Below are 25,568 nucleotides of genomic sequence, written 5' to 3' on the forward strand. Positions count from 1 at the left end.
CCCCATATTCACCTCGGTGTGCCCTGCCTGGCTTTGCGCTTTCCCGGTGCCGAAGCGTGGCTTGGCCTGCAGCTTGACGCCAGCGGGTCATCGACAACGACGAGAACAGCATACACTCCCAGAGACGAACAGCATACACTCCCAGAGACGAACAGCATAACAGAGCACAATGAGCTGGTGATATGAACCGCCCGCCGATTGACACAAGCAGTATGGCTAACATGTTACAGGCACGGATTCAAGAAAGCGGTCAACCGCGCCGGAACGCAGGTGATGATGAAGACGGGACAGGTGGAGAAGACGATTGATCGTGATTACGAGATGGAGGAGAGGCGGTTCAGAACGTGCGCTTTTAATGATCTGTTTGCTTGTTGGTGCAAGTTTGACTGATCTTGGATGTGCAGGATGGAAACCGCAGCGAATAAGTTGCAGAAGGAAGCGAAGGGATATCTTGATTCTCTGCGATGTATGTTATAAAGAGACGGATCATGGTGTTTGCTATGTGCTGACTTTCTATAACAGCAATGACTGCGTCGCAGACGCGAATTGCGGAGACTGTTGATGCGTTTTATGGAGAGGCTGCGACGACGGATGACACCTCGCGGTATTACCGACAAGCAGTTGAAGAGCTGGATTCGGAGACGGTGAAGGAGCTGGTATGCGGTAATTGTGGTAGAAAACGCAAAGATCACCGCTAACCACTGCGTACAGGATGGACCATACAGAACTACGGTTCTTGAACCGATCTCCCGCTTCTGTGCGTACTTCCCCGACATCAACGAAGCGATTAAGAAACGCAATCACAAACTTCTGGATTACGACGCCTTACGAGCAAAGGTTCGCAAGTTGACCGACAAACCCTCAGACGACGTCGTCAAGCTCCCCCGCGCCGAACAAGAAGCAATGCAAGCAAAGGAAATCTACGAAACACTCAACGAACAGCTCACGAACGAACTACCACAACTAATCGACTTGCGAGTGCCGTATCTGGATCCGTCGTTTGAGGCTTTGGTCAAGATTCAGTTGAGGTTTTGTCAGGAGGGGTATGAGAGGTTGGCGCAGGTTCAGCAGTATTTGGATCCGAGTGTGAGGGATGAGTATGCGCATGGAGTCTTGGATCAGAAGGTCGAGACTGTGTTGCAGCAGATGAGGGAATTGAGTATTTGCGGATTGGGTGCGGCATGAGCTTGCGAGAAGATGACGGTTCTTGGAGGGATTAGAGGGTGGCTTCTAAAGAATATCAATATCGATACCGAATTGAGACGTAATTCACAGTAATTGAAGGCGACTCCAGTGACATAATCTCGAATCGGCTCGAAATTTCGGTGCCGGTCTTCTGCGTCAGGGCACGTGCATCGAGGCCAGCGCGATTGAAGAAGTTTGAGTCCCGCAAGCGTTGACGGCCAAAAGCAAAACCATTTCGTACAACACGAACAAATATGTCTGTCGTCGGAATTGATTTGGGTAACTTGAGCACCGTCGTCGCCGTCGCTCGTCGCGGTGGTATCGACATCCTCGTCAACGAGGTCTCCAACCGTGCCACTCCCACCCTTATCGCCTTCGGTCCTAAACAGCGATACATCGGCGAATCTGCGAAGACGAATGAGATCTCCAACTACAAGAACACTGTTGGCTCTCTGAAACGATTGGTCGGACGTAACTACAACGACCCTGATGTGTTGGAGGTTGAGCAGCAGTACGTTGGTGCTCCCCTCGTTGAGGTCGATGGTCAGGTCGGTGTTAAGGTCCAGTACCTCGGTGAGGAGAAGACTTTTACCGCTTCCCAGCTTTTGGCTGGTTACCTTTCCAAGATCAAGCAGACTGCTTCTGCTGAGTTGAAGACTGCCGTTTCTGACGTCGTCATCACCGTTCCTGCTTGGTACACCGACATTCAGCGCCGTGGTGTCCTCGATGCTGCTGAGATTGCTGGATTGAACACCCTCCGTATCATCAACGACACTACCGCCGCCGCTCTCGGATACGGTATCATCAAGACTGACCTCCCTGAGGACGAGCCCCGCCGTGTCGCCATCGTCGACGTTGGTCACTCCGACTACTCCGTCTCCATCTGCGAGTTCAAGAAGGGTCAGCTCGTCGTCAAGGCTACCGCCTACGACCGTCACTTCGGTGGTCGCGACTTCGACAAGGTCCTCGTCGACCACTTCGCTGAGGAGTTCAAGTCCAAGTACAAGGGTCAGGTTGATGTAAAGTCTAACCCTAAGGCTTTGGTCCGTTTGACCTCTGCTGTTGAGAAGTTGAAGAAGGTTTTGTCTGCTAACTCTGTTGCTCCTTTGAACGTTGAGTCTATCATGAACGATGTCGATGTTTCTAGTCAGCTTAAGCGTGAGGAGTTGGAGGCGTTGATGAAGCCTCTTCTTGCGCGCTCTACTGCCCCTATTGAGAAGGCTTTGTCCATCGCTGGTCTTACCAAGGAGGACATTGACTCCGTTGAGGTTATCGGTGGATGCACCCGTGTCCCTGCCTTGAAGGAGGCTATCCAGTCCTACTTCGGCAAGCCCCTCTCTTTCACTCTCAACGCTGACGAGGGTGTCGCCCGTGGTGCTGCTTTCGCTTGCGCTATCCTTTCCCCCACTACCCGTGTTCGTGACTTCCAGGTCCACGACGTCACCGCCTACCCCATCAAGTTCACCTGGGAGACCGCTGCCGACATCCCCGATGAGGAGACCGAGCTCGAGGTTTTCGGCCAGAACAACGCCGTTCCCTCTACCAAGATCCTCACTTTCTACCGCAAGGCCGACTTCGACATCGAGGCTTCCTATGCTCAGCCTGAGCTCCTTCCCGGCCAGATCAACCCCTGGATCGGCAAGTACTCCATCAAGGGCGTCACCCCCAACGCCCAGGACGACTTCTCCATGGTCAAGGTTAAGGCCCGCCTTAACCTCCACGGTATCCTGAACATCGAGCAGGCCTACGTTGTTGAGGAGAAGGAGGTCGAGGAGCCCATTCCCCAGCCCGAGACCAAGGAGGGTGAGGAGCCCATGGAGATTGACGAGTCCGCCCCCAAGACCCGCATCGTCAAGAAGCTCATCAAGACTGGTGACCTTCAGGTCGTTTCGTCTGTGCAGGCCGCCGACGATTCTCACATGCTCGCCTACAAGGAGCAGGAGTTGGCTATGACTACTGAGGACAAGCTCGTTGCTGACACCGAGGACCGCAAGAACGCTCTTGAGGAGTACATCTACGACATCCGTGGTAAGCTCGAGGAGGAGTACGCTGCCTTCGCCTCTGACGAGGAGAAGGAGAACCTTAGGGAGTTGTTGATGAAGACCGAGGACTGGTTGTACGATGAGGGATACGAGAGCACCAAGGCCAAGTACGTCGCCAAGATGGAGGACTTGATGAGGGTTGGTGGATTGATCCGTCAGAGATATTTGGATGCTCAGAACGAGAAGAAGGAGAAGGAGATGGAGAAGGAGAGGAAGGCGAGGGAGGAGTTGGCTCGCAGGGCTGCTGGTAACAAGAAGCCTACGCAGACTGCTCAGTCAGGTGAGGTCGGTACCGGTGGACGTGCTCCTCCTCCGCCGCCCCCTCCTGCGGACGACATGAACGTTGACTAAGCGTTTGTGAGCGTGGAAAAGGGAGAAGTTGAGATGTAAAGAAAAGGATTTTCGGATTTAAGGATACCGGGTTCGTTGTAAACGTCGTTTTGCATGGGTTAGAGAGATAGGCCGTGTTATGAGCTACGCTAGAAGAGTGGTATAATATCGTTTGTTATCCGTGATATCGATATGCATATGTGTCATCCTTCCGGCGCCTTCCTTATTTCTTTGTGCTTCGCGTTGATGATCTTGTGCCTGCTGCTGCTGCTGCTGTCCGTCCTCTGCCGCCCCGTCCACGGCCTCTTCCTCGTGTTGGCTTTGTTGGGGTGTCTTCTGGTGCGTCATCTTCTGTTCCCAACGTCTTTCTCCGTCCGCGTCCACCTCGTGCACCGCCTCGACCTCTTCCACGTTTCCTTGCTGGACTTGTCGTTGCGCTCCCCTCCTCCTCCTCCTCCTCTTCTTCCTCGCCTTCTGTCTCTTCCTCCTCATCCTCGCTCGCGACTGTCCCAGTACCAACAGATCCACCTCGTTTCCGTCCTTTGCTGGTGAACGTGTAGTTTGATAGTTGTGCTGGCGAAGTCGCGAGTGACATACCGTCATCGTCTTGACCCTTGGCATGTCGTAACATGAGGTCACCGTATTGCACTACTGGAAGGGTGAACTCTGTGTATGGCGTATCTGGGATAACATCAGGTGCGTTGGTCGCAGGCGTCGTTGGGACTGAAGCGTCTGGTGTATCGGGATTCGCAGCATCCAACTCGTCTAACTTTTGGAGGTCGTAGAGTGTTGCGAGTTTCGCCCATATCCGCTTTATTGGGTATTTTGGGTCTGCGGAGGTACCGTTGAGGTTCTTTGCGATGGAAACCATGCGGAAATGTTTGTGTATGCCTGTCAGAGTGTCAAATTCGCCGTCTGTATGAAGATGTCGATGAATCTCTTACCTACCGGTCTGTACCGGCATACCTGCCGCAGGAGCTCGATCTCCTCGTCTGCGGTCCATTCGTCTGCGTCCTCTGCGACCGGGGCGAGCTGCGCATCCATCATGACCTCGTCCTTCGACTCCATTGCCTCCTGAGTCGACATCTTGGAGTTCCCGGTGTTTTATGGGATGGTTGGAGTACGCGAGGGCGTGCCTGAACGCGACCGCGACTGTCCATGTACGACCTTGAAGACCGGCATACAATCAATTACGCTGGGAAATACGGCATGACAGCATGAACGATTACGGAGATTCTGGTGCTGAGGAACTGGACTTCTTTGGCTTGGGCGATTTAAGGAAGGGTCCGTTGGGGTTTGAGGATGCTGGGGCTGTGTTTGAGGCAGGGCATGTTGGCGCGTCGCATACAGTGGAGGCGGAGGAAGGTGAGGGTCTTCGGTGATCAATGTGATGGATATATGCTAAGTTGTACACAGCACCATTCCTTGACGCGTTCGCTGCACTCTCACTCGACCCTAAGGAACCGCTGAAGAAAGAGCGTCAACAAGAAGAGCTACCGGCACTCGAGCTACCGCACGTCGCCGTAGACGACTTCAATTGGCTAGACGATGGACAAGACTCGGACAATAGCAGAGCGACGACATATTCCGTCCCCGAGAGCGACGAAGCAAAGCCCAATGAGTCGCAGCAGCTAGATATCTGGAACCTCGCCTCACAAATCCCAGAACAACCCGCACGAGGACGCTTGGTAACTTGGGACTCCTACCTCGCATCAAAACCATCCGCCGAAGTCCAATCGCCATTTCTCACTGAGAATCCGGCGGAGGTTTTCGACGCTGTCCTACATCGCGCACTAAACAACATTTACGACCCGCACGCAGCCGGCACACCCATCGAGTCTACCCAATTCTTCCGATCTCTCGCTGAGCTGGGGTTGGGAAGAGAAAGCGTGTTATGGAAATGGAACGCCGACACGAGGTATTGGGAAGATTGCGAGGAGAGAGTCAGAGTGACTGGATGTACTGTTGAGAGCGTGGCCGGAATCACAGAAATGCCGAAAGCATGCGGTGCCAATTTCCGGATGTTAGAGGGAGCATGTGTCGAGATAAAGGGCAACCCGGAGGAGTTCGGTGCTACGGCCGTTGCGTTCGGTGAATGCGTTACTGTCCTCCTCGACGACTTCCGACGTCGACTCACCTCCGAGATACGCGATATCCCGACAAACAGGGGGTTGTTAATGCTGGAGGCGATCTTCAAGCCTGTGCACGCCATCCTGGAAATGCTCGCCGAAATTGCGTTCGTCAACGAAAAACACGAAATCCGCATCGGCATTGAACTACTGAAGAAAGTGTTCGAGATGGCGCAGGCGAATGAGTGGTTGGAAGGCTCTGTACTGCGACCAGTGTTATATGGAGTGTTACAGCGGACGAGTGTGCCGTACCTGGAGAGGTTGGAGAAGTGGATGCATATGGGACGGGAGCGTTCGCGTGGTGCCCTATCTGACATGAAAGAATTCTTCATCCAGAAAACACCCACTTCCGCCAACGCCGAAGGCGACGGATACACCCTCAAACAATCCCATATTCCCCCCTTCCTCTCCCACACCGACGCTCTCCGCACACTCGGATCCGGGGAGTCACTCGAACTTATCAAAACCTGCAAACCCGATCATCCTTTGTGTCAATATGGAGAAGGAGGTGCGATGGAGGGTATGACAAAGTTGAAGTTGGAGTGGAAGTTTATGTGGGAGGATTTGGAGAGGTTGGGGGAGGGGGTGAGGAGGTATGAGAGGGAGATGAGGGATGTGTTGGAGGCATATCGGAATAAGAACACTGTTACTCCGAGTTCGGATGGTAATGTGGAAATGGAGGTTGAAGTTGAGGATAAGGAGGTGGGGAGGGATGAGATGGATATGGATATGTGGCAAATGGATAAAGAGCAACTCCAAACCATCATTGGCGATCTACGCGAGATGATGTCCGCACCTCCCACCACCACCACCACCACCACCCCCCAACCCACCGATGCCGCCACGAGTCTCAATATCACCGTCTCCAACCCCCCCTCCCTCGACACAATCGCACACCACGCCTTCCAACGCGTCCTCGCCATGCAATCCCGCCTCATCCAAACCGCAACCCTAGATCTCTTCCTGCACGACCTCAACCTCCGACACGAACTCGAGTTATGGTGGAGGTTCGGGTTATTTGGGGATGGACGGTTTGTGGGTACGTTGAGGGAGGGTGTATTTGGCGCCAATGGGCTCGGGCTCGGAAATGGTGGTAAGGGGAGGTGGCCGCCGAGTGGGGGACGGTTGGTGGGGGCGTTGGATGGGGTTTGGTTGGGGGGCAAGGAGAATAATCGGATTTCGTTCGGGGTTGTGGAGCCTGAGCCCACGGACAACGACGAGAATGGGGATATGGTCGTCGCGAAGTGGAGTGATCCGGATTCTTTGCATGCGCTGGATTGGCTGCGCGTGCATTGGCGGGGAGAGTATCCCCTAAACACGACGGTGTTTAGGGGAGAGGTGGTAGAGAGGTATGCGTCCATGTGGAGATTCCTACTCGTCTTAGTTCGTCTGGATCGCACTGTACGAAACTTTCCCCGAGCCACGATGGCGACGAAGATTGGGATTGGAGGAGAGGAGGTCAGGTTTCGGGTTGAGGTAGCGCATTTCGTGGCTGGGATTGTTGGGTTCGTGTTTGATGTCGCGGTCGGTGCGACGTGGAAAGCCTTTATGGATGAACTGAGTGGTATCGAGAGAAAGGTGAAGAAAGGGAATGTGGAGGGCCTCAGTCTCGCGGGGTTAATGGCCGCGCATGATGCGATGTTGGATAAGATGCTGTCTCTATCCCTCCAAGGAAAACGACAAGCGCCGATTCTCAAGTTGGTGGAAGGGATGTTTGGGGTTATTCTGGAGTACAACAAACTTGTACGAGAACGGGGGGAGAATGAACGGGAAGGGAAGGAGGAGGTGAAGGGGTTGGTTGAGAGGTTTGGGAGGTATATGGGGATGTTTTTGAGGGTGTTGAGGAGGTTGGAGGAGAAGGGGAGTGAGGGGTTACAGGAGTTACAGGCGAGGATGGATTTTGGGGGGTATTATAGGGATGGTGTCGAGTTACCTCTGCCATAGATCCGAACATCAGGTTATCCACAGATCACTCTTCAGGACAATTGCAAAGCTATTGCGATGAGAAACGTCTATATTTTCGAATGTTTTTAGATTATTGCAGCCCGCTCTTAGGCTGTACGAAGCGCGAGCACCATCGCTTCCATGCACGCGTACTTTTGTGAATGTGGTCTTCGTTACTTCCGTCAGGGATGCATGATCCATGCTGCCTCCTTCGCCCCGCCGTGTGATTCGCCCTACTGCTTCTTGATCAATAAATATACGTTGTCCTGATTGAGACCCTGCAAGTCTTTGTAGTTTCCCTTGACCATGAGTAGCAGTCCACCGAAGGAGATGTACACCGAGCTGTGGAGACTGTGTCAGCATCGTGTCGAGTAGCCGTGTTGCAGGTTGCACGGGGCGCAAGGTGCAACTTACATCAAATCAGTGTCTCCGTGCTCGTCGTGGCGGTAGACTTTTCCGTAGCAGACATATTCGTATTCTGAAAAACCAAATGAGCATAAGAGTTGACGGTTTTGGTCCAATATGCATACCTTCGGCAAGCGTTACCTCAGAAGTCTCCCTCCACCCCCGACCCTCGGCATTAACGTCTCTTGAACCATCCAAAGCCAAGGTCTTTGCGAGGACGAGTCTGATCTTCCTTCCCTCCTCAAGAGGGTAAATCTCCGAGTTGATGTCGAGCTGGATGTCGATGTCCCCGTCGGGCGTCGAGGCAGAGATTCGAGTGACGCGGTCAAAGTTTGCGTTGTCTGTAGCGGAGATCAGGAAGTCTTTCTCGAGGACGATTGCGCTGGCGGACATTCTATTCTTGGTTGCTCGTCGCTGCCAGCAAATCACCGAAATCTCCTCTCCGCAAATCCGAGCGTGGATGCCAGGGCGACTCCCCGCATGACATCGCTCCACCGCCGATGCGCCGAGGGAGGAGAACCCGCTTAAGAAGGAGAATCGCCGCGTCGAGCAGAAGGCAGCATACAGCCCCCGTTCCCCTCGTCAATACAAGGAATGCTCAGATCCCTCAGCACGACACGACACCGCCTCCCGTTCAGCCAATTGAAGTTGCAACACATGTCAGCCCCCACCCTCGTACGACACAACACTGCCGCTGCCGCCTCGGCCAAGTGGGCACCGGGTATCAAGGAAGACAATTCGAAGGGTGCGATGTTGAGGTTTGAGGAGAGTTTGCCGACATTGCCCGTTCCGAAGTTGGCGGAGACTGCCGCGAAGTATTTGAAGAGTTTGCATCCCATTTTGAGTGAGGAGGAGTTCAAGAAGGTGCCTCTCCCGGTCTCCCATTTCATTCAATCGCGATTGCTAACCAGGATGTGGGGCACAGTCCGAGGCCGCTATCCGCGAATTCGTCAAACCCGGCGGCGAAGGCGAGAAACTCCAAAAACGCTTGGTCCAACGCGCACAAGACCCCACCTGCCAAAACTGGCTCGCAGAATGGTGGGATTCGGGTGCGTACATGGCATACCGCGACCCAGTCGTCTTCTTCGTTTCCTACTTTTACGCGCACAAAGATGACCGTTTGCGTCGTGACCCTGCCAAGCGTGCTGCGGCGCTCACGACGGGTGTGCTCGAGTTTAAGAAGCAGGTTGATGAGAAGACGTTGGAGCCGGAATATATGAAGGGGAGTCCGATTGCGATGAGTAGCTACAAGTGGGCGTTCAATGCTTGTCGTATCCCCGCCGAGGGCGAGGATTATTCGGAGAAGTATGACTTCAAGGAGCACAAGCATATCGTCGTCGTGCGTAAGAACAAGTTCTTCAAAGTCCTGCACGAGGTCGATGGGAAGCAACTCTCTGCCGCCGAGTTGGAAGCGCAATTCAAGCTGATCTACCAAATGGCCGGAACCGAGCGTGCACCCGCAATCGGCGCGTTGACCTCCGACTACCGCGACAACTGGGTCAAATCCCGCTCCGCACTCCTCTCCGCATCCCCCGACAACGCCTCCCTTATCAAACAAATCGAGGCTGCGTCGTTCGTTGTGTCGCTTGATGACCAAACCCCCGTCACGCTCGAAGAACAGGCACGTCAGTACTGGCATGGTGATGGCGCGAATAGGTGGTACGACAAACCGCTCCATTTCGTGGTTTGTGAGAATGGGAAGAGTGGGTTTTTGGGAGAGCACAGTATGATGGATGGTACGCCGACTTGGAGGATGAATGATTGGGTTTGTCGACAGATTGCTGAGAACAAACTTGATTACGGCAACCCCACCCCCCGCACTGGGTTGCCGAAGCCGGAAGAGTTGAAGTTCGCTATCAACGAAGAGGTGAACGAGAAGATCAAGAGCGCCGAAGCGACATTCGAAAAGCTAAAGTCCGAGCACGATTTGCGCGTCTTGAACTACCAAGGCTACGGCAAAAACCTCATTAAGAAATTCAAGTGCTCACCCGACGCTTTCGCACAAATGGTCATCCAACTCGGTTACTACAAAATGTACGGCGTCAACAAACCCACGTACGAATCCGCCGCGACTCGTGCATACAAGTTGGGGAGGACAGAGACGATTAGGACTGTCACGGATGATGTTGTTGCGTGGTGTCGCGCGATGGAGGATTCGAATGCATCTGTGGAGAGGAAGATTGAGTTGTTCCGGAAGGCTGCGGCTACGCATGTTAGGTTGACTGTGGAGGCGAGTGCGGGGCAGGGCGTTGATCGCCATCTCTATGGTCTGAAGAAGGTTCTCAAGGAGGGTGAAGCTACGCCTGCTATCTTCCAGGACCCGGCATACTCCTACTCGAGCCACTGGTTCCTCTCCACCTCCCAACTCTCATCCGAATACTTTACCGGCTACGGCTGGGGCGAGGTCGTCTCCGATGGCTACGGAATCGCGTACATGGTCAACGGCGACTCTTTGAACTTCAATATCGTGAGTAAGCATTTGCAGAATGAGAGGATGTGGTATCATTTGAGGGAGGCGGCGGATGATTTGAAGGAGATGTTGGGGGTTGAGTTGAGGGAGGGGGAGAAGGCTAGGGTTGTGAAGAGTGGGGAGGCGGAGGTGAAGATGAAGGTGTAAGAGTAGATTGGTTTGTTGCTTTGTTAGGAGAGGATAAGGTATGAATATACCCAAGACTTTGGGCTTTATTGAGAATCCTGTTAATATCCCCGCTCGGGTTAAATGAGTTTGTTTACTGGACTATCCCGATTCGGAGTAATTAGTGAACCCAGCTTGGGGACTGACCGCACGCAAAACACCAGAGAGACCCCCCATTCATCCCCGGTGTTTCCACGAAAGATTGCCCAGTTTTGACGACGATTCCTCGGTCATATCGCGTCGCTTGGTTGCCTTCCATATACCGCTTTCGTGATCGTCTGTGAGAGATTTCAGTGCAACTCCACCGACGCGTCAATTTGATACCCTACATTGCATAACACCACCATGGCCGACCTCCCAATCCTCCAAGACCAGGCCTTCCAAGATCGCGTTCGCGTCTTCCAAGAATTCCTCGACCACCAAACCGATGAAGTCGGCCGCACAAATTACCGCGACGCGATCAAGCGCATGCTCAACATAGGCGAACGCCGCCTCGTCGTCTCCCTCGACGAGATCCGGGACTACAACCGAGAATACTCAGATGGGATCTTGAACCATCCGTCGGATTATTTACCCGCGTTTGATATGGCGCTCAAGGATGTTGTCAATACGGTACAGGATCCGACGAGGCATAAGGTTACGGTGGATACCGTGTTCTACGTTGCGTTCCGCGGGAGTTTCGGGGATCATCACGTCAATCCACGAACACTCCGTGCGCAGCATTTGGGAAAGTTGATTTCGCTTGAGGGAATCGTGACGAGGTGTTCGCTTGTGCGACCGAAGGTTGTTAAGTCTGTGCATTATTGTGAGGAGACGAAGTTGTTTCATTACCGTGAGTATCGGGATCAGACGATGACGGGTGGGAATGCGCCGGCTACGACATCGATTTATCCTACTGAGGATGCGGATGGGAATCCGCTCGTTACGGAGTTTGGGTATTCGACGTATCGTGACCACCAAACGATTTCGATTCAGGAGATGCCAGAGCGAGCGCCTGCGGGTCAGTTACCGAGAAGTATTGATGTGATCATGGATGATGACTTGGTTGATCGTGTCAAGCCTGGAGATCGTATCCAGCTTGTTGGGCAGTATCGTACACTTGGTAACCGCAATCCGTCGTCGAGCAGCGCAACGTTCAGGACGTTGTTGATTGCGAATAATGTCATGTTGCTCTCGTCGAAGGCTGGAGGAGGTATCGCGCAGGTTACGATCACTGATACCGATATCCGCAACATCAACAAGATCTCGAAGAAGCGCAATATCTTTGAGCTCCTCTCACAATCCTTGGCACCATCGATTTTCGGACACGATCACATCAAGAAGGCGATCTTGCTGCTGTTGCTCGGTGGTATGGAAAAGAACTTGGAGAATGGAACGCATATCCGTGGTGATATCAATATCCTCATGGTCGGTGACCCGTCTACAGCTAAGTCTCAGATGCTCCGTTTCGTGTTGAACACGGCTCCTCTGGCGATTGCTACTACGGGTCGTGGATCTTCGGGAGTCGGTTTGACCGCTGCTGTCACGTCTGACAAGGAGACTGGAGAGAGGAGGCTCGAGGCTGGTGCAATGGTTCTTGCTGACCGTGGTATCGTGTGTATTGACGAGTTCGATAAGATGAGTGATGTTGACCGTGTTGCTATCCACGAAGTCATGGAGCAACAGACCGTCACTATTGCTAAGGCTGGTATCCATACTTCGCTTAACGCACGATGCAGTGTCATCGCTGCTGCCAACCCTATCTACGGACAGTATGACACGCACAAGGATCCGCACAAGAACATTGCGTTGCCGGATTCCTTGCTTTCGCGTTTCGATCTGTTGTTCGTTGTTACGGATGAGATCAACGATGCCCGTGATCGTGCCATCTCGGAACACGTCCTGCGTATGCACAGGTACCTCGCTCCGGGTAAGGAGGAGGGCGAGCCTGTCCGCGACGGCGCTCAGCAGCAGAGTTTGGACGTTGGAGGCGTGGAGGAGGTTGAGCTGCGCGAGACACCCGTGTTCGAGAAGTTCAATGAGATGTTGCATGCTGGTGTAACTCTCACCACTGGCCGTGGTGCGAATAAGAAGAAGGAGGTATTGAGTATCCCTTTCATCAAGAAGTACATCCAGTACGCCAAGAACAGGATTAAGCCTGTCTTGACTAAGGCTGCAAGTGACCATATCGTCGCTACCTACGGCGCTCTCCGTAACGACGAGATCGGCGCGAATCAGCGCAAGACTTCGCCCATGACTGCGCGTACACTCGAGACCCTTATTCGTCTGTCGACTGCGCACGCGAAGGCACGATTGTCGCAGAGGGTCGAGGAGAAGGACGCGAAGGCCGCAGAGGCGATCTTGAGGTTTGCGTTGTTCAAGGAAGTCGTGGAGCCCGAGAGACGGAAGAGGAGGAGGATGGATGTTGATGGTGCTGCTGATGAGAGTGGCAGCAGTGATGATGATGAGGATGGTCAAGAAGCGGAGGAGGATACCCAGGCTACGAGACGGAGTGCGAGGAGAGGAAGAAGCACAACTGCGCAGACTGATGTCGATGCGGATGCCATGGATGTTGAGGAGGAAGAGGAGCAGGTAGAGCCTACGAGTTCGAGACGGCCAAGAAGAACGCACAACACCCAAAGTGATGCCATGGAGGTTGATGAAGACACTCAGCAGTCATGGGCTTCGGAGCGTTCGCAGCTTGAGTCACAATCGCAGACACAGACGCAGCAGGATACCGTACAGCAAGACGCTACCTCTATCTCTGCAGAGCGTCTTGGTCTTTTCCGGAAACAGTTGGGTAAGCTCCTTAACTCGGCCATCTTTGACGAGGAGGGTGCGAGCCCAATTGATGAGATCGTGCCTGAAGTCAACAAGGATTTGACCGAGGAGGAGATCTTTACTGCTAGGGAGGCACGGGCTGCGTTGGATAAGATGAGTGATGAGGGTAAGATTTACATCTCGGAGGACAAGGTCTACAGGATTTAGGATGGGACTGAGGGCGGTAGGGTGTAGATAGAGGAGGGACAGTGTCTTGTATATTAATAAAACATTAGTAGTAATTCAAGAGGTTCACTGGCCGTTTTCCGTAAGGGCAATCGGGTATAGACAAAGGACGGTATATTTTATTGAGATATCAGCAATTCAAAGGGTTTACTACCCGTGTCATGTCGTATAAGGCTCCGGATACCGGATGTACATGTGCCTGGTCGCCCGCTCTGCGAATCGATTTGTTGGGCGGCGCGACTGACCGCAGTAAACAACACCTGCGGCAGCAACAAACCCAAACACCTCCTTTCATTGGAACGGAATCCCTTGATTTGATCCGCCAGTCGTTTCATATCGGTCAGGTTAGGAGCCATGGAGTCTTTCAACAACTTTTCGACCGCGACCGCGACCGCGTCGGCTTTCAAGGTCGCCGAGGCCTCCGTCGCCGTCGCGACTCTCAGGGAGTTCGTCAAGGGTATGAGCTGGTGGACCGTCGCTGCGACTTCTCTCGCCATTCTCTTGGTTGCTGAGCAGATTCGTTATTTGAACCGCAAGCAGGGTATTGCTGGTCGTGCATGGACTATCCCAATCGTTGGAGAGTTCCTTGCGTCAATGCACCCCACCTTCGAGGGTTACCTCGCCAAATGGGAATCTGGACCTTTGTCCTGTGTTTCCGTTTTCCACAAGTTCGTTGTCATCGCTTCTACCCAGGAGCTCTCCCGCAAGATTCTTAACGCGCCTGCTTATGTCCAGCCCTGTGTCGTCGATGCCGGAAAGAAGATTTTGAAGCACACCAACTGGGTCTTCCTTGACGGTAAGGCTCACGTCGAGTATCGTAAGGGATTGAACAACCTTTTCACCCGCAAGGCTCTCGGTGTCTACCTCCCCGCCCAGGAGCAGGTCTACGATGAGTACTTCAAAGAGTTCCTCGCCATGTCTAAGGAGAAGCACGTTCCCTACATGAACATCTTCCGTGAGATCAATGTCGCTGTTTCTTGCCGTACGTTCTGTGGTGACTACATCACTTCTGCGGCTATCAAGGCTATCTCGGATGATTACTGGCGTATTACCGCTGCTATGGAGCTCGTTAACTTCCCGCTCGTCTTGCCTTACACCAAAATCTGGTACGGTGTCCAGGCTCGCAACCGTGTTTTGGCTGAGTTCGAGGCTTCGTCCGCTAAGTCTCGCGCACGTATGCAAGCCGGCGAGGAGCCCAACTGCATGATGGACGCTTGGATCAAGGAGATGATCGAGGCCAAAGCTTTCCAGGAGAAGGGTGATGCCAACTCCGCCGGCCACGCACCCATCCTCATCCGCGAGTTCTCCGACTCCGAGATTGCCCAGACGTTCTTGTCCTTCCTCTTCGCTTCCCAGGACGCTACCTCCTCCGCTATGTGCTGGCTCTTCCAGTACCTCGCCGATCGCCCCGAGATCCTCGATAAAGTTCGTGAGGAGCAGCTCGCTCTCCGCGATGGTGACCGTAACAAGCGTATGGATATCGACATGGTTGAGAAGATGACTTACACCCGCGCTGTCGTCAAGGAGACTTTGCGCTTGAGGCCCCCTGTGTTGATGGTTCCGTATGCTGCGAAGAAGGATTACCCCATTACCCCCGAGTACACCGTTCCCAAGGGATCGATGATTATCCCCACTTTCTGGCACGCGTTGCACGATGAGGAGGCGTACCCCGAGCCCAACCACTGGAACCCTGAGCGCTGGACTGAGGGTAAGGCCGAGAGCTTCCCGAGGAACTGGTTGGTTTTCGGAACTGGTCCTCATGTTTGTTTGGGTCAGCAGTATGCGGTTATGCATTTGATGGCTTGTGTTGGTAAGGCTTCGATGTTCCTTGACTGGGATCATTTGCGTACCCCTACTTCCGATGACATCCGCATTTTCGCTACTACCTTCCCTATGGACGACTTATTGCTCAAGTTCTCTGAGAGGGCTGCTTAGAAAGCCATGATGGCCGTGGCCATGGGTCCTTATTTTTGGTGCTTTCGGGGTAGACGTTTTACATAATATTCACTTGATAGAGGAAGATTGCTTGTGTTAAGTGTATTCCTTTCCTAATATATCCTTTTGCCTGAAAACAACACCATCTACACAATAACCTCACCCTTGTCAATAAATGATCCCTTGTAATCCGGACCAGCCTGGCTTGGCAGAACAACATCCTTCTGTTCCCACAAATAGTATCCCTTCAACGCATTCGCAGCAGCACGGAACTCAGCCTCCTTCATCGACGATGCCTGACCTTCACCCAACTTGTCGGCACCAGAGTACACACCCACAACGAACACCGGCGACCGGGATTTACGACCAGTTTCAGCGACGAGTCGTGATACAGGCGCTTCCATACCTTCGCGCTTGCAGAGATGGGATAATTCCCGGTTGGGCTCCGTGAATGCGAAGAGCTGCAAGACATCGAGCTTACGCGACAAAACATGTGCCTCGATGAAAGCTCGTGCGGCGTTGCGATCTTGGTGTAGAGCGATACCACCGATCACCGCACGAACGAAAGTGGCGGCCGCGACGTCGGCATACTGCTGTCCCTTCTCCCTCTCCGGGTTAACAATTCTATCATCCACACGTCCAAACAACACACGTCCAATCTGCTTCTCCACCTCAACATCTTTCTGAAACAACTCCACACCCCACTCCCTCGCTAAACTCTTCAAAGCCTTCACGCCGATGAAGGCGTCGAGGGCGGCTTTGAGGATGGAGGAGGGTAGGCGGGGATATTTGGTAATGATGTATTCGGAGACGTAGTAGCCGAGGATGGAGGATCCGAGGTGGCTGAGGTGGGAGTTTGTGCCGAGTTGGGAGACAACGGGGGAGGTGTTGTCGTTTAGGGCGCGGAGGAAGGTGTCTACGGGGATAGGAGCGCCGACACGGGCGTGGAGGGCGACGAGGCGAGGGGAGGTAGTAGGGACGGGCTGCTCAATGGAGACCCGCTCAGCGGAGAAGGCAGGCGAAAACGAAGAGTTGCAACGGATTGATGTCCGGAACACCGAGGAGCGGGTAGCACCTAGAAACGACCGTCAGCGCTCGTTCGAAAGACAGCCTCGAAAAACGGCAATGGCGAACCATTCAGGCGCAAGCGCTGCGCTGTTCTTCTTGCGGCGGCCATTGTATATCGTCGAACACTCTCGCGTACTTGCCGTATACTTTTCGACTTTCTCGGCCTACAAGGCACCAGGCACCTGCCTGCTGTCGTCCAGCCGCACCGCCCAACTGGACCCCCCCGCGAATCCTGTGCAAGCATCAACCAATAATCACAATGGTGAGTACAGTACAGACGGCTGTTCTGGTTCTTGGGAGTGAATGCTGACACTGGTTGATAGGGCGGCGGAGCACGATTCCCTTACCCGAAGCACGTTTGGTCGCCATCAGGTTCGCATTATCTCAGCATACACCTTGAACAGGGAACGGAGAACTAACGGGCATTTGAACAGGTGGATGGTGGTCTCAACCCAAGAACTGGAAAATGAACACCGCGCTTACCATGGGTGCCATCCTCCTGATTAACGTGTGGGTCTTTAAGAAGAGTGCTGAGCTCGAGAAGAGATATAACAACCCATGTACGTACCCATTCTTCTGTTGGAAGAGATTGAAATATATGACTAATATGTGTAATAGCTCGATGGATCCCATCAATGTTGTGGTCTAAGGAGTTCCTGGACGGTAAGTGGAAGGTTGGAGACGAGACGGAGGATCAGAAAGACAACTTCAAATGAGGAAGAGGTGTATGTTATAAAGTTTCGAGCATCAATAAACAATCGTCTATTAATTCTCCGTGGGCTTGTTATGGCAATCAATTGGTACCGGCATTGTTCATTGCACAGGAAATACCGAACACACGGTTGCACCGGCCGCGGGTCATCGGGACAAATGTCACTGTCAAGCACCGAACGCCCTTATTGATTTACAATTAATTGTATTGCGAGTGTATATCCCAAGAACGCCTTCCCTAGAACTCGATTACTGTAATTCTTCGCTAAACATAACTTACACCCCATATCCCTCCCTTTTCTCACAATTAGTCCTCCCCCACCGTCTCAAAATAATATTTCAACAAATTCTGCTTTCCCCCATCCAACTCCCCCCAAACCCCCTCAAACAACTCCCGATCGTTTCGCCACACAACATGCATACTCGTACAAACATGTACACACGCCCTCCGAACCTCGGGATCAGCGTCAGACATGGCTTTGATGGTGAGGGGACGGAGGGAGTTGATGTGGGTTTGGAGGTCCGCGCGCGGGACACGACGGAGGAAGGAGGCAAGGGTGTTGAGGGAGAGGGTTATGCTGTCGGGTCGGGGGGAGGGGGTGAATTGGTTACCGCGGGTGTAGGGAACGAGGTAGTCGAGGAGGATCTTTGTTCCCTTTCGTGAGTCGATGATGTGGACGAGTTCCATCATTGTCTCATCGATCCCGGTGGTGACGTGTTGATCGGTGTCGACCCTGACATCCAACAAGGTCTTCATCAACGCGGGCTCATTACCCTCGAGATATGGTGCCTGAGCATGGAGAAGTTGCTTCACCAACAATAAACCAGATTTTCGGTTATTGCCAGATTGTAGCGAGGCGAGGGTAGCGGACAACAACTCATCATAGACATCCCCCGCTTTCCAAATATCGAACGCCGCGGCTGGTGTTGGTGCATCGCTGCCATTCTGTGGTAGACGAACGGGATGCTGACTCGCGAGCTGCTGCAATTTCTTATAATCATGCCTATCGATCTCATTCGCCTTCAACCTGGCAATCAAAGCCGACAAGAGCTTCGTCTGCTCTTCCGCGTCCTCGGGTAATGGCTCGTCTGATGACATGGACTTCATATGTCTCCTGAACCAACTGCTTCCAGGCACGACCTCATCTTTCGGCTCCGATGATGGTTTAGCCTCAATATTGAGGTTCTCAATTTGAGGAAGCTCTTGTGGGGTAACGACGACAGCAGGCACCAAAGTGTTTCCATTCTTCTCCTTCTCGGGTGATAGAGAGAAGAACGCTTCTCGTTCGGGAGACGTACCCCTCGGCTTCCGTACAGAAATATGAGGGTTGAACAACAACTTATCCGCCTGAATCGGCGTAGTCGGCGCCTCAGTCATCTCCGCATCTTTATCCTCATACACCTGCGGTGGTGGAGGCGGCGGTGGGACTGCCATGACTGCCATACTTATTTTGGGAAACTGAATCATAGTCAGATTCTCGTCGTCGAAACCGTTGTTGACGTCTAAGAACGACGGTTTGGGTGCATTGTAGAAGTCCGGCATCTTTTCCTTTTCCGAATCGGATATCGCCGGGGGGGATTGAGACTTATTTCGTACGGGCAAGCTTGGTGGAGGCATCATATCCGAGTCAGATGAGGGAGGTTGAATCGTACCACCGACCTCGGGAATACTCCCCAATACTTCCTCAACTGCGGCGGCCTTCTCTTCTGGAATAGTGACAGTGTGATCCTCATCCTCGGCTCCCCATGCCTTGTGCAAGGCCTTTACCATGTCACGATCGAACGTCTGCAAAACCTTATCAAAAGTCTCCGGATCAGCCCTCCTGACGCTCTTCAAGAGAGCACCCAGAGGGATGTAGTTAGCCGACGTTGGTTTAGTATTCTTGATCATAGGAACAATGCGGTTAACCCAGGTCCGATACTCCTCGTTCAGAGTGGCATTGCCCTCTCCGCCCACCTCCTTCTCCTGGATATGGTCCTCGAACAACTCATTCATCCAGGCGAGAAGTCCGTGGATGATCTTGCGCTTTTGAGTCATTGTGTAAACAGACGCAGACATCTTACGTGGAACCACACCAGAAACACCCATGTTGGTCATGGTCTTCATTGTCTGATCTGCTGCCTCTTCCCGGGTCAGCAATTGTTTAAGTGCTGGGAGACAAGTTGTAACGACAGCGTTGTTGTACTCGCCCTCGTCGGACTCGCTCATCAACAAGACTCTCGGCACGATCTGTTCGACGGGCACGACCTTCACGAGCTCAGGAATAACTTCAGGCGCCAGCAAATGCTCCACCACTTCCGGTGTCGGGTCATTCAACAAACTATGAAGTGATTTACCCAGCAAATCCGCAGGAGGTAGAACAGGTGGCTGCCCATTCGGCGCATTCGGTGGAGTTTTCTTCGCGAAGAGACAAGCAATCGTGACAATACCATCAATCCGGACTTTGGGATCGGCATCGTTCAGCTGCTGGAGTACCGACAAGTTCCCCGTTCTCCTTGCGGTAGGCGACATATGCCGTAACGGCGACGCAGCGCCTATTCTCGGCGACGCCGCCATCATGCGTCTTGAAGGCGAAGGAGACAACACATCCCTCTTCAATTGCGACGGACTCGGGCGCTCAGAAATACCATTCGTCGCATGCGAGCTGACACTCGGGCTCTGAGGCCTTCGATCAGCCGGCGGTGGGCTCGTCACGGCTTTTCGTAGGGATGACGGAGGTCGCTGAGGCAATCCCAGACCACGCATAGGGCCAGAAGAGAGACCGCCTGCCGGCGCAGCAGCAGCTGGAGGCGCATTACCCTCGACCTTCTTCTTCACGGCAATCTTGGCGCTAAACCCGTCCTTCTGTGGAACACGCGGCGGCAACATCGATCCTGATCCACCGGCCTCACTCCTTACCGAACCCCTGGAACTCGCACGCATCTCCATTGCGCTCGCCGGTCTCGAGCTCGACGCCGCAGCACCAACATTGGGATTCGTCCTCTCCAGTGCCTTCCTCGTGTTCGCATCAAGACTCTTCATGAACGCCTCCACTCTCTCGGGCCAAATATCCGCCCATTTCCAGAATGTCTCACGCATTCCCTCACGGACTTGCGGGTTGGCGTCTGCGAGTGCCTTCTTTATAATTTTATCAAGGACTTCCAGGCCTCCTGTATGCTCAATCTGAGATTTGGAGCCCGCGTGACTCTCGAGGAAGACGCGAAGCCAACCGGTATTGTAGAGTCGTGGTTGCACGTTCTTATCCTGGCACGCGAACCAGAGATGCTGCATAGTCTTCACATTATACGACGCATTCGCAAGAATGACCGCGGTAGTAATTTGAGCCGAAGCCGACGCAATCTTCTTCGTAACAGCCGCAAGCTTAATCTGTACCGTTAGCATTTGATCCACAAACGGATCAATCCCCGGTCCCGCAACTATAGCAAGATCCTTAACAACCTGACACCCAACCAGAGACAGCGTTGTCCGAAGTGACTGGATGGCCTTCGTAACACCCTCCACCAGCGTCTTGAATTGCGCCAGGAATAGAGCTGAATGGTCTTTGTACGCGTTACCGCGCAGCAGCTGTCGGATTCGATTACAGTTCTTTTCGCGTTGCGCCCAGTTGTGTTCGGATTCGCGGCCTTCAAAGGGTGGGAGCATGTCTTGCATCTCGCGTTCGAGGTCGCGAGCTGATTGAACGAAGACGGGGTCGAGGGGCTCCATTTCGCCACCGGGCATGCTGCCGACATATGTCGAGGCAACACTACCGGCGACACTCGAAGGTGCGTGACTTGCTGTGCCGATGCTGGCGCCCATGCTCGCTACACGCTTCTGTACGGGCTTCTCCTCGACTTCCTCCTCGGCCCTCAATTGCTCGAGTTCAGAGGCGTCCGCGAGTTGCAGTTGTGACAGTACATACGTCGCAATGCTCCTTCGGATGTTCTTCCTCAGCAATTCGCGTTTCAGATCCGCCTTTGCTGCGCTGCCTGCGCTCCGGTGCATCTCCACCACCACTTCCTTCGACGTTTCCCGGACCATCTCATTCGCATCCTCGAGTAGCTTCAGCATGTACGGCACAAAAGATCGGAACATAAAGCTCGCATTTGTGCGGTATGCCTCCATGATCCAAGTCAAACTCTGTTCCCTGATCCGGTAATTCTTGTGGCTCAATCCAAGTTCCTTCATAACCTTTTCAGTCTCCATCGGCGCACCTTTCCACATTTCTACCAAGCCGCTCATGGCGTAAAGTCGTGTCTTGTCTTTTACGTCGCCGAGACGCTCGATGAGGAGGGGGAGGATGGTAGATGATGGGGCGCGGAGTCTTGCGGGTTCTTGGAGGTTGACACGTTTGATTAGGTTCGTGAGTGTGGTGAGAGATGTAAACGAAACAGTTGGACTGACTGATTGAACACCCAGCTTGAGTGCTTCGAAGAGCAATTGAATCGCATCAGGCTGTAAGTACCATAATTAGTCCAGATGTCCTCGCACCTTCACTCGTTGCACCTACATCAACTCCACTCTTCTTAATCTCCGTCTTGACCACAATCAACAGTCTTTCCTTCTCGGTACCTATCCCATCATCATATCAGCTACCTCCTTCGCAATGCTACATCCGTAGGGTCAAACATACTGTTAGCTCCTCTCAGTGAGCTCAACAGATCGTGAGCGTCTTGTACAGACATCGTGGTATAAGCGCAAGCCGAACAAACCCGCTGTCAATGGGTCGCGATTGTCGATGGAGCGTTCTTGTCGAATCGTCGACGCGGTTGTTGATTTCGAGGCTGAATGTTTACAAGCTGCAACGTCGTAAGCTTCGTGTATGCAGCCCGATTGATGTCGTGCAGCGACGTGTATAAAGGGTTTACTGGGGAATAGGGATGATAGAAGAGTATATAAGGTTTGTTTGATTGTTTCCATGCCTTGCGAGAAATAACTTGTATGTCCCGTTGAGTCGGGTACCCTGCGTATGTCATGCAACCTTGGCCCCTGAACAAGATGCATCCAGCATTCACCCTCAACCTCCACGTCAGCATTTACTCCGACATGACAGAAAGCATGGAACCTATGGACAGCCTGTTAATGGTGACTCTAGGGATGTTCATCATCGACCGCCTCGTCTTCGAAGACGGCGCCATCCTCGACGACGTAACCGGCGGTGCCGGTACATGGGCTCTCCTCGGCGCCAGGGTTCACCTCCAACCACCGGAGTCAAAAGGCGTGGCTATGATTGTCGACGCGGGCTCTGACTTTCCGGATTCTGTCAGAGAGGACATTGACTCCTGGCAAACTGAAACACTGGTCCGTTCAACACCCGAGAGATTGACGACGAGGGGGCTTAACACATACGGACCGGGGGATTACCGCGGTTTTTCATACATGGCCCCAAAACTCCGCATCGAAGTCGACGACTTAGAAGGACCACTTCTAAACTCCCGGGCGTACCACCTCATCTGTACCCCCCAGCGTGCGGAATCATCCGCCAAACGCACCCTGGAACGCCGTGCCGAGCATGGTCTCCCCACAGAGCCAGCCCCACACTTTATCTGGGAACCTGTCCCCGACGAGTGTAAACCCGAAAACTGGAAAGCGTGTCTATCCGCATTGAAACACATTAGTGTCATCACCCCAAACCACGGCGAATCCGCCGCATTCCTTGGACGCCCCGAACCTACAGCCCTCCCCGAAATCGCCGCAATTTCCCGCCTCTACGTCGACGCCGGTATCGGCCCCGCGGGAGACGGTTGTATTGTCATCCGCTCCGGCGCTCTCGGCTGCGTAATCGCATCCCGCGACAACGGCTGGCTTCACCTACCCGCCTACCACACCGACTCCTCAAAGGTCAAAGATCCCACGGGTGCAGGGAACGCGTTTTGCGGTGGACTGGCGTTGGGGTATCCAAATGTTGATTTGGTCGAGGCTGCGAGGATGGGGATCGTGAGTGCTAGTTTTGCAATCGAGCAGGTTGGGGTACCGGTGTTGGGGTATGCGGGGACGGAAGAGGTGTGGAATGGGGTGAATGTGCAAGAGAGGATGGAGGAGTATAGGGGGAGGACGAAGGATGCCCGGTGGGTGGCATGGGATCGAAGCCAGCCGTCACAAGGACTGGCGAATTGAACGAAGGGTTGGTTTTGGGACGCGCGCGGAAGGATGTGAGTTCATGAACGGTGCCGCAGGGTTCATCGAACTCCGGGCATTCGCCGTGCTACAGCCGCGCTACTGTGTGATTGGTTCGCAACATAAGCCCTGCTGGCCTTCGGCTACAGCGGCATAGCTAGCATCGATGATGATGGGAGTGATGCTCGACGGGTGCTAATATGTGGGGTGGTGAAGGGTGGTGAAGGGTGGTGAAGGGTGGTGAAGGTGGTGGTCACGCGCTGGAGAACGTTCCGGCTCGGCCCGTCAGTAGCCAAGTGATATATAGGGTGTGGCGATTGATGAAGTACTCATGAGACTTCGAGCCGATGGAGTTGAGCTGATGGACGCCAAAGTCCCGGAAGTCCACAGCATCCACGTCGACGACTTCTACGCATCACCCCAATCCAGTCCCGGAATGCCAATTCCTCTACCCAACCCATTTCAAGAACAATGAGTACATACTGTAACGATGATGCGTTCCTCATATATTGCAGCTCATGCTCTAGCCACTATCTTTACACAGTGATAACTTTTTTAGAAATGCCAATCCCCAAACTCCGAGAAAGAAAAACGAAAAACACTACACTCGGCCTCAAAACTGGGCCAAGTCAACCCCAAGAAAATGTCAACTCATCTCTTACATCCCACGTACCATTCAACCAATATCTTCCTTATAAACTCAAGTCAAGCTCAATGCTCACATGAGCTGCAGGCTCGCTCACGTTCGCACACTCACTTAACGACCACGGACATACCATCTATAAGCCAACGCCTGAATCGGCTGCGGGAACGGACTCGGCACCTCACTAGTTCCCGGACTCGCAATCGGATCCCTCAAATAGATAGCCGAACAACTCGCCTGCGACACCTCGAGGTACGTAGGGATAAACGCAAAGGGAGCAAAGTATGGACGGATTTTGAAAGCGGCTTCGGCGGAGGGGAGGTCGGGTTCGGAGGCGACGGCGGAGGGGTTTGCGGAGAGGACTGTGAGGACGGATTTGGGGTCGACGAGGAAGTGATCCCCGGGTTGGAGGCGGTGGCCGGGTGCGGTGATCTGTGTCAAATTGGTCAGTGACTTGGATCTGATCAGGGGTTAAATACACGACGTACCTTCTCACCGTTCACCTTGACCTTCCCGTGAATAACCATCTGTCTCGCCTGCTGAATACTCGTCGCAAACAACGCCCTAAAAACCGCAAAATCCAACCTCTTCTCCAACCCGGCATACGTCTGCGAAGCCAACGGGATAGCACTTGCATCCCTTCCACCACTCGTCCCAGGCGTTCCCAACAATTTCTCCTCAAAGTGAGATTTGAATTGGCGTTCGGTCAGGTAGCGGCCGTGGTATGCTCGGGTCTCGGCTTTTGCGAACCATTTTTGTTGGTACATTGTTTTTTGGCCGACCCAGTTTCTTAGGTCTTTGCGGGCGAGGTTGTAGAGGTTGTAGCGGTTCATGGACATGTTGACCTTGCCACGGGCGAGGGAGTAGATGGGGGTCTTTGAGCGCGGCATGGTGAATGGATTGTTGGTGGTTGTGTTCTCTCTGTCTCGTCTACCTGTTGATTTTTAGTCTTCAGGGGCAGCCTGCGCACTGCAGCGGTGTATCGCCGTGCTCTCCGGGGTTGAAGAGAAGAAGGCCAAAGTTGTCAAGAGCAAAGACGATGACCACAGCTACAATTCCGGCTCCGACTACACGCCTGACAGTCTCCACAAACACCGCCCCATGGCAATACTTCCACCTCCGCCTTCACCACGCCCATGACACCCCACCAACCCTCGACCTCCTCACCTGGCGCACCCTCATTACCGCCGCCTTAACACAATACCTCGGTCTCATCGGTTCAGCTACGCACATCGATATCCTTCACACGGTGGAGTATGACGCATGGATCAGGTGTCCTCAGAAAGATGCAGCAGGGTTGTGGGCTTCCTTGGGTGGATATATCGGGAATGTCGAGGGCGGAGGTGTGAGTTTTCAGATTGTGAAGTCTTCGCCGTTTTTGATGGGAATTACGAAATGAAGTGAGGAGCTTGTGGGTGGATGGCAGTGGATCATCGCTATCGCAAGTTGGCGGTAAGAC

At 53.4% G+C, this 25,568-nt stretch overlaps 14 protein-coding genes across 14 annotated transcripts; 9 read left to right on the forward strand and 5 right to left on the reverse strand.

Moving 5' to 3' along the window:
* Positions 1-124: 124 nt before the first annotated feature.
* Positions 125-1,185, forward strand: SAICODRAFT_63643 (BAR adaptor protein Hob3; the record flags this gene model as incomplete). Its single annotated transcript, XM_019170004.1, has 5 exons — positions 125-177; positions 231-344; positions 405-466; positions 523-656; positions 712-1,185. Exons 1-5 carry the CDS (start codon positions 170-172, stop codon positions 1,183-1,185), a joined length of 792 nt encoding a protein of 263 aa, XP_019026736.1. The 5' UTR covers positions 125-169.
* Positions 1,186-1,393: 208 nt separating this feature from the next.
* SAICODRAFT_149171 (heat shock protein 70) lies at positions 1,394-3,710 on the forward strand. Its single transcript, XM_019165535.1, has 2 exons — positions 1,394-3,415; positions 3,600-3,710. Exons 1-2 carry the CDS (start codon positions 1,440-1,442, stop codon positions 3,637-3,639), a joined length of 2,016 nt encoding a protein of 671 aa, XP_019026737.1. The 5' UTR covers positions 1,394-1,439; the 3' UTR covers positions 3,640-3,710.
* On the reverse strand, positions 3,680-4,697 carry SAICODRAFT_149242 (uncharacterized protein). Its single transcript, XM_019165536.1, has 2 exons — positions 4,506-4,697; positions 3,680-4,448 (listed from the first exon to the last, which is right to left on the reverse strand). The coding sequence occupies exons 1-2, from the start codon at positions 4,558-4,560 to the stop codon at positions 3,781-3,783; spliced, it is 723 nt and encodes a 240-aa protein (XP_019026738.1). The 5' UTR covers positions 4,561-4,697; the 3' UTR covers positions 3,680-3,780.
* Positions 4,698-4,774: 77 nt separating this feature from the next.
* On the forward strand, positions 4,775-7,763 carry SAICODRAFT_16684 (uncharacterized protein; the record flags this gene model as incomplete). The annotated part of the gene is made up of 2 exons (XM_019165689.1): positions 4,775-4,922; positions 4,974-7,763. 2 exons carry the CDS (start codon positions 4,775-4,777, stop codon positions 7,628-7,630), a joined length of 2,805 nt encoding a protein of 934 aa, XP_019026739.1. The 3' UTR covers positions 7,631-7,763.
* A 100-nt stretch (positions 7,764-7,863) lies between these two features.
* SAICODRAFT_87690 (RNA polymerase) lies at positions 7,864-8,450 on the reverse strand (the record flags this gene model as incomplete). Its single annotated transcript, XM_019171509.1, has 3 exons — positions 8,161-8,450; positions 8,045-8,108; positions 7,864-7,972 (listed from the first exon to the last, which is right to left on the reverse strand). The coding sequence occupies exons 1-3, from the start codon at positions 8,426-8,428 to the stop codon at positions 7,864-7,866; spliced, it is 441 nt and encodes a 146-aa protein (XP_019026740.1). The 5' UTR covers positions 8,429-8,450.
* Positions 8,451-8,692: 242 nt separating this feature from the next.
* Positions 8,693-10,652, forward strand: SAICODRAFT_4866 (carnitine acetyl transferase; the record flags this gene model as incomplete). The annotated part of the gene is made up of 2 exons (XM_019168936.1): positions 8,693-8,899; positions 8,961-10,652. 2 exons carry the CDS (start codon positions 8,693-8,695, stop codon positions 10,650-10,652), a joined length of 1,899 nt encoding a protein of 632 aa, XP_019026741.1.
* A 363-nt stretch (positions 10,653-11,015) lies between these two features.
* Positions 11,016-13,637, forward strand: SAICODRAFT_33030 (MCM-domain-containing protein; the record flags this gene model as incomplete). The annotated part of the gene is made up of 2 exons (XM_019168256.1): positions 11,016-13,122; positions 13,174-13,637. The coding sequence occupies 2 exons, from the start codon at positions 11,016-11,018 to the stop codon at positions 13,635-13,637; spliced, it is 2,571 nt and encodes an 856-aa protein (XP_019026742.1).
* A 224-nt stretch (positions 13,638-13,861) lies between these two features.
* SAICODRAFT_87697 (sterol C-22 desaturase) lies at positions 13,862-15,590 on the forward strand (the record flags this gene model as incomplete). Its single annotated transcript, XM_019171510.1, has 1 exon — positions 13,862-15,590. The coding sequence occupies exon 1, from the start codon at positions 14,010-14,012 to the stop codon at positions 15,588-15,590; it is 1,581 nt and encodes a 526-aa protein (XP_019026743.1). The 5' UTR covers positions 13,862-14,009.
* Positions 15,591-15,736: 146 nt separating this feature from the next.
* Positions 15,737-16,767, reverse strand: SAICODRAFT_4869 (uncharacterized protein; the record flags this gene model as incomplete). Its single annotated transcript, XM_019168937.1, has 2 exons — positions 15,737-16,665; positions 16,725-16,767. 2 exons carry the CDS (start codon positions 16,765-16,767, stop codon positions 15,737-15,739), a joined length of 972 nt encoding a protein of 323 aa, XP_019026744.1.
* A 124-nt stretch (positions 16,768-16,891) lies between these two features.
* On the forward strand, positions 16,892-17,374 carry SAICODRAFT_87703 (uncharacterized protein; the record flags this gene model as incomplete). The annotated part of the gene is made up of 4 exons (XM_019171511.1): positions 16,892-16,920; positions 16,982-17,030; positions 17,093-17,218; positions 17,277-17,374. The coding sequence occupies exons 1-4, from the start codon at positions 16,918-16,920 to the stop codon at positions 17,372-17,374; spliced, it is 276 nt and encodes a 91-aa protein (XP_019026745.1). The 5' UTR covers positions 16,892-16,917.
* A 270-nt stretch (positions 17,375-17,644) lies between these two features.
* Positions 17,645-22,269, reverse strand: SAICODRAFT_16691 (uncharacterized protein). The gene is made up of 3 exons (XM_019165690.1): positions 21,983-22,269; positions 21,860-21,921; positions 17,645-21,804 (listed from the first exon to the last, which is right to left on the reverse strand). Exons 1-3 carry the CDS (start codon positions 22,032-22,034, stop codon positions 17,677-17,679), a joined length of 4,242 nt encoding a protein of 1,413 aa, XP_019026746.1. The 5' UTR covers positions 22,035-22,269; the 3' UTR covers positions 17,645-17,676.
* A 155-nt stretch (positions 22,270-22,424) lies between these two features.
* On the forward strand, positions 22,425-23,747 carry SAICODRAFT_75435 (Ribokinase-like protein). The gene has a single exon (XM_019170976.1). It carries the CDS (start codon positions 22,432-22,434, stop codon positions 23,464-23,466), a length of 1,035 nt encoding a protein of 344 aa, XP_019026747.1. The 5' UTR covers positions 22,425-22,431; the 3' UTR covers positions 23,467-23,747.
* A 476-nt stretch (positions 23,748-24,223) lies between these two features.
* On the reverse strand, positions 24,224-25,024 carry SAICODRAFT_87708 (alpha-L RNA-binding motif-containing protein; the record flags this gene model as incomplete). Its single annotated transcript, XM_019171512.1, has 2 exons — positions 24,589-25,024; positions 24,224-24,541 (listed from the first exon to the last, which is right to left on the reverse strand). Exons 1-2 carry the CDS (start codon positions 24,997-24,999, stop codon positions 24,224-24,226), a joined length of 729 nt encoding a protein of 242 aa, XP_019026748.1. The 5' UTR covers positions 25,000-25,024.
* A 124-nt stretch (positions 25,025-25,148) lies between these two features.
* SAICODRAFT_4874 (uncharacterized protein) lies at positions 25,149-25,508 on the forward strand (the record flags this gene model as incomplete). Its single annotated transcript, XM_019168939.1, has 1 exon — positions 25,149-25,508. One exon carries the CDS (start codon positions 25,149-25,151, stop codon positions 25,506-25,508), a length of 360 nt encoding a protein of 119 aa, XP_019026749.1.
* Between the last annotated feature and the right edge of the window lie 60 nt (positions 25,509-25,568).

This window comes from Saitoella complicata (assembly GCF_001661265.1).
Source record: "Saitoella complicata NRRL Y-17804 unplaced genomic scaffold SAICOscaffold_2, whole genome shotgun sequence".
Taxonomy (NCBI): Eukaryota; Fungi; Ascomycota; class Saitoellomycetes; order Saitoellales; family Saitoellaceae; genus Saitoella; species Saitoella complicata.

What these genes read in the sequence shown, in the direction of transcription:
- SAICODRAFT_149171 (XM_019165535.1), top strand. Translation starts at nt 1,440, where the DNA reads ATGTCTGTCGTCGGAATTGATTTGGGTAACTTGAGCACCGTCGTCGCC. An exon ending in GATGCTCAGAACGAGAAGAA is followed by an intron (nt 3,416 to 3,599) that starts GGAGAAGGAGAT and finishes AGCGTGGAAAAG; the next exon opens with GGAGAAGTTGAGATGTAAAG.
- SAICODRAFT_149242 (XM_019165536.1), bottom strand. Translation starts at nt 4,560, where the DNA reads ATGGACCGCAGACGAGGAGATCGAGCTCCTGCGGCAGGTATGCCGGTA. An exon ending in AGGTATGCCGGTACAGACCG is followed by an intron (nt 4,449 to 4,505) that starts GTAGGTAAGAGA and finishes ACACTCTGACAG; the next exon opens with GCATACACAAACATTTCCGC.
- SAICODRAFT_16691 (XM_019165690.1), bottom strand. Translation starts at nt 22,034, where the DNA reads ATGTCTGTACAAGACGCTCACGATCTGTTGAGCTCACTGAGAGGAGCT. An exon ending in CTCACTGAGAGGAGCTAACA is followed by an intron (nt 21,922 to 21,982) that starts GTATGTTTGACC and finishes ATGATGGGATAG; the next exon opens with GTACCGAGAAGGAAAGACTG. An exon ending in TTAAGAAGAGTGGAGTTGAT is followed by an intron (nt 21,805 to 21,859) that starts GTAGGTGCAACG and finishes TGGTACTTACAG; the next exon opens with CCTGATGCGATTCAATTGCT.
- SAICODRAFT_75435 (XM_019170976.1), top strand. Translation starts at nt 22,432, where the DNA reads ATGGTGACTCTAGGGATGTTCATCATCGACCGCCTCGTCTTCGAAGAC.